General features: G+C 32.8%; 1 protein-coding gene across 2 annotated transcripts; it reads right to left on the minus strand.

Annotated features, from left to right (window-relative positions):
- Window positions 1–1,787: 1,787 nt before the first annotated feature.
- LOC120071710 (BTB/POZ and MATH domain-containing protein 4-like) lies at window positions 1,788–9,110 on the minus strand. Of its 2 annotated transcripts, none has more exons than XM_039024090.2 (4): window positions 8,291–9,110; window positions 4,439–4,784; window positions 4,005–4,284; window positions 1,788–2,263 (listed from the first exon to the last, which is right to left on the minus strand). In XM_039024090.2, exons 1-4 carry the CDS (start codon window positions 8,704–8,706, stop codon window positions 2,076–2,078), a joined length of 1,230 nt encoding a protein of 409 aa, XP_038880018.1. In that variant the 5' UTR covers window positions 8,707–9,110; the 3' UTR covers window positions 1,788–2,075. The 2 variants fall into 2 exon arrangements, with proteins under 2 accessions (XP_038880018.1, XP_038880019.1); XM_039024091.2 differs by having other exon boundaries at window positions 4,005–4,294; window positions 4,548–4,784; window positions 8,291–9,109.
- Window positions 9,111–11,560: the final 2,450 nt, after the last annotated feature.

Genomic DNA, 11,560 nt, shown 5'->3' on the forward strand with positions numbered 1-11,560 from the left:
TCTTTTCTTTTTAATAATTTGTAGCTATTTATCTATCTATATCTATACTATATAAAACCCCTAAAATAGGAAAATATTTAATTTTCCCCCTAAAATAGGAAAATATTTAATTTTCACTTTTGCTTCTTTTAAGAGACGATTACAGATGTAATTTTACATTTAAATCATTTAAAATCCATATTAAATAGTTTATAATTCATGTAAATTTAATTGATTTAAAATTTGGTTATCTTTTCTCGAATATTTGATTCTAATAGATTATAATTCTTCTAAATTAAATTGGTTTAAAATTTGGTTATCTATCTAATTTTTTATTTAAGATCCAAAAAAAATTAACCATTCACGATTTGACATGGGTAAAAAGATTTATAAATCATGTGAATTTTATTGATTTAATAAATACATAATTTTGTCATTTGTTTAAAAAATAATTATATTTGTCTCAATTTTTTTTATGAGGTTTCAAAACTTTCAATAAAGTAGAAAGAGATCAAATAGTTGTTTGCCATAAATTGGAATATAAATGGTGTGATAATGAACTTGGAACAAAAATATTGATCGCCACATTATTTTAGGTCACTATCACATCGTTCCAAATCCTAATTTTAATTCAACATTTTAATAGGTTTTTACTTCAAGAGTACTATTGAAACTTTTACGAAATATTAATGGTAATATTGCAACTTTGGAAAAAACAATATGAGCATTTTAATAAAACAAATGACAAAGTTTTTTATAATAATTTCAAAATATTATAAAATTTGTCTTTTGTTTAAAAAGAAATATCTATATTTTTTTCTTTCAAAAGTTACATTATTACCCCTAACCATTCATAAACGTCTGAAAGGAATTTGCTAGAATTTTAGACGAAAATTGAAATAAGAAATGGTGAGACAATGACTTGAAGCAAACTTTGGAATTACCATACCATATTAGGTCATCTTTACATCGCTAAAAACTCAAATTTTGTCCAAAATTTTAACGAAGTTATATTTTAAGGGTAGTTTTGGAATATATAGGAAAGTTATTAGGTAATTATACAACTTTTTGATTAAGATATTTTTTTAAACAAAAGGGTAAAAGTCATGGATAACTTTTGTAGTTTAGCCTGATTTGTAAAGATAGTTTGAAATTGCTTTTTGTAGAATACTTGGCCAACAAAAGAGCCTCTCTCACTCGTTTATTTGACTTTAATTTTCTGACTTGACTTAGTCTAATATAAAGTTAAGAATCTTCTATATCTAAACTCTAATAAAATAAATAAATAAATAAAAGAGGATAATTGGTCACCCATGGACAGATATTACTAATTTTCATTTATTGCAATTAGAAAAAAAAAACAGTAATACAAATAAATTGCTTAGTCATTTTTTTCTATACAAGAAACTAAATTAAAACAACAGTAAAAGAAATGATATATTCTAGTTTATATATATATAAAAGTACCTTTAAACATTGTCATTTGTTTTAAAAATACTTATATTTTCAAAAAATTAGTGGATTGAATTTTACTTGATTGTCTACGAGTTGTGTGTGCTAAAAAAATTACAGTATTCTCCCATCAAAATATTTCCTATCCAAATATTTTTACTCAATTGTTAGTAATCATCGACTCAACTCTTATTTTGTTCCTACCCTTTTAGAAATCTCGGGTTCAAGAATCGGTTTTCTTACATACTTTTTTGAAGTTTTTAATTTTCAAAATAAGCTTATATTCAAAAGTATATTCGAAACGGAAAATAAAACAAAGATGTCACAGTAAAGTTAAAATCTAAAAACTAACAAAATGATCATCAAAACAAAGACCTTTTACTGCCTTCTTTTGCTTTTGGCCCTCAGGTTTTCAATGAAAGCTTCCTCAGCAAATGAGTACATCTAAAATGGCATGAAAATCCCACGGTGCAAACATATCAAACTACAAAATGAGAATCTAATTTGGCTGCTATTGAATACGTTTCTCGACAAACATATTGAAACAAAGCTATTCTTTTCGGGGGTTTTTTTTTTTTCCTTTTTTACATATTACTTGAAAAACACATTTGCATTTACACAAGGAACAATAATGGTTTGAGTTATCAGGTTCTTTGTCTGACTCTCCTTCCATTTGAATCACCACCATCGGAAAGTTGAGCCCACACACTCCTGGATTTTGATCCGTTGCCACAAACGTCCCCGCAGTTTTGTGCAAGTATCTTCAGGAGCTCGGATTGAAGAGAAGGGTTGTTTTCCTTCAAATGCTCAAAACCTTTTGATTGCATCACAGCTGAAAAGAATGGTCCAATTTATAAAACCAAATGAAAGAATGAAAAAACAGCATTGAAGTCTGTTGAGTAAAGAAACAGCAGAATCTATGATGGAAGAGGCATCTCGAGGCTCAACGGCAGATGAATGCTCATATAGAGTTTGGGATGGACTTTCGAAAGGGTAAGAAGTACTTTTAGCTAACTTAGTACATTTTTTTTTAACAGGACGTATATTACGCTTAAAAGACCCGGAAAAAACAACCTAAAGGCAAGGGGGAAGAGATAACCCTCTCCCTCATAACTCGGAAGACTACCAATCACAAAAGAATTTGGATGATATGGGTGAATCATGACTTTTGAGTTCATTTGTATATGGACGAAATCACAAAAAAAAATAATAATAATAAAAAAAAATTAAAAAAAAAAAATCCTGTTTTTAGTACACCAAGAAACTATGAATTGAAGTGTTGCTAAGAATTTTCTACTTTTAGGAAGGGTCATAGGTTTAATTAAGGATTTAGAGGGTATGGATTCAATCCATGGTAGCCATTTACCAAGGGTTTAATTTCCTACGAGTTTAAACGGTACCCAAATATTGTGCGGTTAGGCAAATGTCCCATGAGATTAGTCGAAATGTATGTAAGCTGACCCAAATACTCACAGATATTAAAATATGTGTGTGTATTCAGCTAATTAGTAATTTTTAAATTCTAATTACATAAAAAGCACTTTTAAAGAAGCAAACGGTTAATACATTTTTTGGAAGAAAATCTGCTTTGAGTCAAAGCACTTCTTCAAAAGTCATCCCAAAAGCCTCCTGAGTTGGAACATGAGGATCTGGATGAGATGGGTGAATCACAACTCACCAAATAGAAATCCCCGATAATTGACTACAGCCTAGAAAAGTGAGAGAACATTGAAAATCGCCTGGGAGAATCAATATGGAACAACGATATGGGAGATATGACTGGAAAGGAATCCTAGAATTTTTCTTTTTAATCATAAAGCAAAAACAGGGAGGATGTGTCAACTCAAACAGGCAAGCTATTAATTTCTCCTAAAGGTCTCAATGTAAAATCCTTGCTCCTGACCTTGTTTGAACTAAAATAAATAAATAAGAGGATATGGTAAGAATTGCTAGGTTAATATCATAAATTTAATTCCCAAACTTTGAAGTTTGAGTTTGATCCCTGAACTTTCAAAATTACAGATTTAGTCCCAAAGCTTTTGAAAATTTAAGTTCATTAGATTAGACATAAAATTCAAATTTATATTTAATATCTGATTAATTTTCACAAATGTCAAATTTGTCCAAGACTTATTAGACACAAAAATTGAAAAATTAGGAACCTATTAGATACTGTTGAAAGTCTAGGGGTGTTTGGCCCAAGGAGTGGGGAACCCCACTCCTTGTTTGATCCAAGAAGTTTGTGAGCTCTACAACTAAAATACATCAATTTTATGCTTTATTAACTCCTAACGTTGTAGGTTCTAGGACTTCACAACTTCATTCCTGGCTCCAAATACCCCTTAGAGACCAAATAGACACAAACTTCAAGTTCAGGGACTAAACTTGTAATTTAACCTTAAATTATTTTGCAATTACATATCCTTTGTAATTAACTCTAACGGAGGTGGCTCTTTTGTAATCTCAAGGGGCTTTAAACTTATATATAACAGTGAGTGATTGAGAAAGATATGGTATTTCTGCATTTAACATTTTATCAGGATCACATTGCCTTAAATCGAATAAGAAAGTACCTCCAAGGTTCTTCGCAGCAAATCTCAGGCAAACTGCTTTCAGTTCAGTGGCATGGTGCTCCTCTGCAAAACTTAGTACTTGTGCAACGGACCGTACGGAAAGATTTTTACAAAGATGAGATTCACACATCAGTCTCAATCTCTCCAAACCATACTTGTCCGCTGCTGCTAACAATTTTGCCATAAAGTTGTCACCCACAAAAGATTCAGAAGATGAACTTGAACTTGATACAACCACATCCTCTGCGATGGAATCAGTGTAAATAAAGTGCAGCAAAGCCTGATGAAAACTAAAACAACTTCAGAATAAAACCCCGAAACATGATGCAGTGATCAATTGGAGGAAAAAAAAAAAGAAAATAACGCAGAAGCAAAGAAATCAGAACACATAAGAGAAAAACAAATAAGAGTCTGACTAATAATCATATCTATACCTTAAAAACGTTAGGTTCTAGATCTTTAACTAAAATCTCCTCCTTACTGTCCTCTAACTTATTCAAAAATTCAGACCGAAACATAGATGATCTAGCAGCCAATATCAACCTGTGAGCTTGAAATTTTTCTCCATCAACATTAAAAGTGACATCTGAACCTTCTAAATTTTCCAGCAGTGCACCAAAATGAGCTCCAATATTAGACTCGGGAATAGAAATAGTCTGTGAATGTGGACGCTCTATTGACGAAACCACAACTCCAACAGTACAATTTATTTGCAAGCAATCATCCTTGAGGTAGTCAGAGTTTTCAAGGGTAGTTCGTCTAAGAAAGCGCTTGTATCCCCTACATTAACAAATCAAAGAAAAGTCAAGCTTCGAGAGATATATGAAGACCGGTGACAGAAGAGAAGAATAATAAATATTCGGGAATGGTTCAAGCCTTAAAAACCACAATGAAGTTCTTATAATGACAGAACAAACTATTTATTGGAGTATGAAAAGTCCCAAAAAAGAAGAAAGAGGGGAGCTAAACTATCAACGAACTCAAAGTCAAATAAGCTATACAATAACCCTAGGTGGCATAATACACACACACACATATAATAAAAATGATTAATGACATCCCCACAAATTGAGAACATCCTCGGTTCTTCAAAGACACTTTGATTCCTTTGCAACCAAGATTTTCAGCAGACCACTTCAATTATATTCATCCATATTTATCCACAAAAGTTGAGCTTTACTTTGTAAACTGTTACCTCTCGAAGAAACTTCTCTGAGCTCTTGTTGGTTCTCTCACAAAAGACCAACTACATATCAAAGCTTCTCAATTGGTGTTCTCTTTCTAAATTATTTTGATTATTTGTGACTGGCTTTCTTCAGTTTGTTTTTCTTGTTTCTTTTCCTTACCTTTGAACACCTTTCTTTTCATTAGATCAGAAGTTTGGTTTCTAATTTTTAAGAAGGAAAATGAAGTAGATGAGAATGCTAAAGAGTTCACCCCTCTGTATATAGAGTTAGCATTCCATTTAGAAGATTTCACAGGACTTTCCCAACAACCGGATTCCAGGACTTGCACGATTTAGGATTGACTCTGAGAGGCCAAACTCCATTCTCATTTCTCATAACCAACCTTCATCTGTTATGGCTTGGATAACATGGTTATTTTGATACCAAGATGGCTGACATAACAAGACTGATCCTTTTTCCACGAGCTCAAAATATTGGTTAAAACTTATACACAGCTTATCCATCTCCACCTCATTTTCTGAACCAAAAACGAATAAATTGTCCGCATGTTGATGGTTGGATGATTAAGGTGGAGCTAATTTCTACTTCAAGGAACAAGAACACCTTCCTACAATTTGGACGGCATACTGCTTTCCCTTTTGAAGCTAGGGACATTCTATCTCATTTATTCAACGCCCATCCCATCAAGAAAGAATAGAAAATCCTTTGGTTGAATTTCATTTGGACAATTTTATGGTTTATTTCGTTGGAGCGCAATTCCTGCATCTTCACATAGGAACAAGACACTCCATCTTTTTGTTACATCTATTTTCTTGTATAGCTCAGTTGTGTAAAATGAGCTCCCTCCTTTTGTAATTATAGTTTAATCCAAACATTTGAAGCAAGATCACATAGATGGAAGAGAGTCGCCCTCTGACCTACACAACATCTTATTTTTGTTAATAGCAAAGCCACTTTGATTATCAAGAAAAGTTCCTATTTCTGACATTTCCAGCACCATAGCCTCCTAAGCAAGGTGGGGAATTCCTCTCTTTAAGCAAAACCCTTTTAAATAAAGTCTCAATTAATTTTTTTTTCCCAATCTATTTAGCAAGAATTTTGAGGGGTATTGACTATTATTCCTTTCAATTGAGAAGCCCAACACAATCTTTAGTTTCATTATACATAAATGTGGGTGTTTGGACCAAATAATAGGCACTATCATCAATCTCCTATGACATTTATTTGTCCCTATGATATTTGGTGTCAAGAAACTTAAGTCTTGAACCATATTAAATACCTTAATCAGGTGGCAATCCCCGTCTACAACTTTCCCCTTTGACCACTTGGCCAATCCATGAGGTTAACACTCCACTAAATTTTAATGAGCTACCCAATAATACACCACTACAGGCAGATGGGTGATAGAGATAGAAAGCAACTACCCTTACTATGATAACCAGCCACAAAGAAACCCAAACATTTCTTGCCAAATCATTCAAGAAGTAGAGAGTTGGCTTTCCAATACCCATAATATGAAGTAAACCAATGCAAGTTTGAACAAACTGCACATAACACACTACACAAGTACTTCTAAATATTTTCATTAAATCCAACTATAAACAATGAATGAAATATACATATTGTTATGTTCCCCCAGAACAACATGGTCAATAATGCAAATCAAAGGGTCAAGTAGGCTTAAGAGCTTGTTGAAACATCTTACAAACACGAGATCTTAATAAGAATTTAGATGACATGACCACAGGAGCATTAAATAAAAAACAACATTGGACAGAGATGTTTAACATTATTGATATAGTATATGTTTGGTTAAGTGAAGTAAATTAACAGTCGAAGATAAAATATTTATATCGTATTATAATACTCATATATCTAATTCTAATACAATAAAAGATCAAATTGATAGTTTTCAATATGGATAATACAATACTTAATTACCAATATATGAGATAAATATCTTTCAAACTAATGTTGATGTCAAACAACAAAATGGCTTAAAGAAATATTGATGACAATCTTGATAGTATCATCATCAGTCCCCCATTAGGTTTAGCCCTGATATCTTAAATTGAGCAAACTAAAAACATGCATCATGCATAATGTGTGTTGTTTGTAGGTCATAACACGTCAATATACACCCCAAAACCTTTATTTGATATACACATTATCTAATTTCGAAGTATCAATTAATCTACTAACAAGTTGTGTACCATATATCACTTCATTGTTTTCTTGTAGGTTGTGTTTTTTGTATGCCTATGTATATCCTTTCTTTCTTCTTAATGAAAGTTCAGTTTTTTATCACTTCAATTTAAATAGGTTCAAAAATATATATATAAAACAGCGGAGCCTTGATGATTGGTCTTTTTTGTATTGCACAGGGAAGGAGACCATATAACCCGCACCATTTACTTGTTGTGCAAAATTTACATGTTACAAACCCCAGAGTAATTCTAAATTCTTCATTCTACTTCTTATCACAACAATTATACTAAGACTTATCATGGTAAGACATTATTTAAGTTTTCTTTTATAAGGACGAAAAAATAAAAAGTAAATCGTAAAGGTAATTAGATAGTAACAGATTAAAAAATAGTACTGTTGGTCATCACCTGTTGAATTCCTTTTGAACCCAAAAGCTGAAGTTCGATGGACTCCAATAAGTTTAACATTTTAACAATACTGGAGCATTCTCCTTCCCTTGTTGGAAATTTGTACAAGCCCAACAAGTGGTTATCAATATTGGAGGATCCAACACAAAACCTCCTATCTCGATACCATGTTCAATAGTTAATCAACCTAGAAGCTTAAAGTTTAAACTTAAGTAAATCTAATTTATCATTACTTTTTTTATGAAAATTCTCAATACTACAACAATCACCAAATGTTTATAACATAGAAAACAAAAGGGGAAAGGATCTTGCACGATTATGGATATAAATAAACACCAATCAAGAACCCAAATCTTGATGCGCGACCAAAAGACTACCGCAGTTCATAGATGCAATAATCCAAACGTTCTACATCTACAGACAGCAAGCTATTCGATAAATGATCACCTAGTCGATAAAAAGCACAATACATAAAAAAACATACCACATACTGCCGCGATACTTCAGAGTATACGGACCACTCTCAAGTGACCGCTCAAAATGGCTATGAACCTTATGCTTCCCTTTACCGCTCTGATCGACAAGTGTGAGTTCAAACAACGCCCTCACATCGGTACCGTCGCTAGCCAGTGCGATAAATATGGAGACATAGGTCGAATTATCCTCAACATTCTTCCCATCTGGATAGAAGTAGACGGCCCATTGATACCCTCCGACGATAAAATCATCGCTAGCAATGTGTTTGCCGGGTCCCATTCCCTTCGCCAGAGAGTACCCCTGGATCACGAACTTATGCGAGCCATTGACAGTGTGAGTCACCGACCTGGAGCTCGTCGGCGAAGCGGAGGGGCTCTTCTCCGGCGCGGTGGCGGTGGGGGTATTGGAATTGGTGTCGGCCATCTGAATTCAGTTACAAGACTGTGATGGTCAAATTCATGGAAGTGGGGGGAGGATTTCGGGATTGGGATTGAGAAATTTCTGAAAATAGATGGAAACGGACGATGAAAAATTGAAAGATTTGAAGGGAAAAAAGAGGTGAACTTTGAAGAAAACGGCTCAGGGTTGCGTATTTCTTGGTGGGTTTTGAAAAATTTATAAAATTTCGCTCTTTTTTTTTTTTTTTTTTTTTGGCCTTTCTTCCTTCTCAGCACGCCAACTTGCTCAGCACCGCTGTTTCTATATTTAATTGAATTTTTCTTTGGGAAATTTTCACTAGGGTTGGCAACGAGTCGGGTGGTCGGGAAGGGGTTCCCCGTCTCTATCTTCGATGGAAAATTTACCCTCGTCTCTACCGGGAGCGGAATTCTCCATTGGAGAATCGAGTCCCGCCCCATTTTTCCTTTTGTTTTCTCACGTGAACTTTTTTTGTCCACCCTAATTTTCACACACAAAAAAAGTCAAACTATTTACAAAAGTAGCAAAAAAGACACCGATTGTAACGCCCCAAGCCCAATATTCGGACCAGGATTCGGAATCCGAATCCAACACGGGTCCTTTTAGGATGCTTTATCCTCACTCACATGCATCCTAGAAAAATTCCCAGGAGGTCACTCAACTTTTTCAATTCTTTTAAGCCTTTCTTAATCATACTTTCATGTCCTTCAGGATCTCCCTCATTCGGATGTGATATCGGTTCATTCATGTACCCCTCCTGAACTCGGGTCATTACACCGATACACCTCTATCAGCGTATAGACTTCTATCAACTTCTATCACTGATAAAAGTCTCTCAGCCTATCTCAGCCTCTATCAAAGAAGATTAAAATTTTGCTATTTTTTGTAAATAGTTTCCCTTGTTTTTGTATTTTTAAAAATCCCCTTTTTCCTTTTTTTTTCTTAAAATAAAAGTATGCTTTCTCATCGAGGTAAATTACATTTTGGTACCTGGATTTTCAAACTCTTAGTTCTATTTAGTAAACATTTAGTTTTTTTTTTTTTTTTTTTCTGTATTTTAAAATTACGCTTATAAACATTACTTCTAGATTTTTTTTCTTTAGTTATCTAGTTTTTACTAATAGTTTAAAAAGCCAAGTTAGACTTTGAACACTAACCAAAAAAAAAAATTTAATTTGACTAATAATTCAACTATTCTAATTGAGAAAAGTGTAAATCATAGTAAAAAATGGAAAGAAAATAGGTTTTATCTTCAAAAACCAAAAACTAAAAATGAAAGAGTTGCCAAACGCAATCTTAATTTTTTATTTCTCGAGTTTACATTTAATTTCATTTTTATCTGTCAATTTTTTTAATTACTCGCATAACATAACACCTATGTTTTAAAATATACATATATATTACAATACAAACTAAAATATTTATTTTTCTCTCTACTTTCTCAATTCATCACCTTCATCCCTCTTCTTACATAGTTACATCGTAATGAATGACAGTCGTCGGGATTATAATTTTTTTTTTCATTTTTATTTTCTTTCAATCTTTCTTCTTCTCCTCTCTTTTTTTGTTCCTCTATTTTTATTTTTATATATATATGTTTAGGATTGTTCAAGATAAAACCCAAAGACCACGGGTGAGTCCAAATCTATGGAATTCCAAAAAAGAGCACAAAAGAGTGTACATCCCATAATGAGTTCAAATAAAAGTAATCCAGTTGTTGCCACTATATATAGTCCAAAGCACCACCACCATCGAAGCTAATATCTCTATCCAAACCCTTCAGTTTTTATGTGCATTTCACTACACGTCTAGCTCACAATCGTTGACGATTCTAGCTGCAGGTTTGATATCTATGAATCAAAACTATGCTTCTCCATATGGATTTGACACTTTTGATAAATAATTTATGGCGTCACCCTATAACACCAAACACAATGGAGATTCCAACATTCTCATAATGTTGAAAGCTAGTACGAGAATGATGTGAACCATTCAATACATCAAATTATTATTTATGTTTTGTTTGATAATTTTGGCGTAGTTTTAGTATTTTACAAATATTTTATCCGTTTTATGAAATTTTAAATAGGGGTATTTTTTAATTTTGTTGAGAACCATGACATGGCGCTAGGGTTCTCTTTGGGAGACTATTAAAGTCTTGCCTTTAGGTTGTTTTGAATAGATTACGATGAATTAAGTTTAGGCCTCTGTGCTTCTTTCGAGTTTAGCTAAGAGAGCTTATCGAATTATGCAATTCATGAGTTAAGTTATATGCCAAGAGAACATTAAAGTGGAATTGATCGTTCTATCTTGTAGATAAGGTTGGCAATAGGGGTTATCATCGGTCGGTCGGGGTCAGTTTTTCGACCAAACCGACCCTGAACCGACCAGAATCAGTTTGGAATATGTCCAAACCGGTCCCGACTGGCGACTGAACGAAAACACGACCGGTCGGCCGGTTTTTGTTGGGTTAGGGTTATTATTATTATTATTATTTTTCTTTTTTCTTCCTTTAAAAGAAATTATATTTTTTTTTTTATTAAAATTCTAAGAAAAATTGCTATTAAGTAGAAGTTATACTTAATTATAAATCCTTATCATTATAAATAGCAATTTTTTAATACAAATAAAAAATCAACTATTTATTAACTTCCTTATCAATCATGTTTAGTTTTCTCTTTTAATTTGTGATTAGAAGTTAGAATTCAAGATACTATTTCACATTTTATTATTTTTAATACTTATGGAATAGAGCTAGCCTAGAGGTATTAAAAATAAGATATTGATATGATTTGATTTGACAACTCTTAATATTTAGCAATTAACATGTCCATTGTTTGAGATTATGTTACTGCTCGCT

The sequence above is a fragment of the Benincasa hispida genome, chromosome 2 (genome assembly GCF_027475165.1).
Source record: "Benincasa hispida cultivar pf3 chromosome 2, pf3_genome.v1.1, whole genome shotgun sequence".
Taxonomy (NCBI): domain Eukaryota; kingdom Viridiplantae; phylum Streptophyta; class Magnoliopsida; order Cucurbitales; family Cucurbitaceae; genus Benincasa; species Benincasa hispida.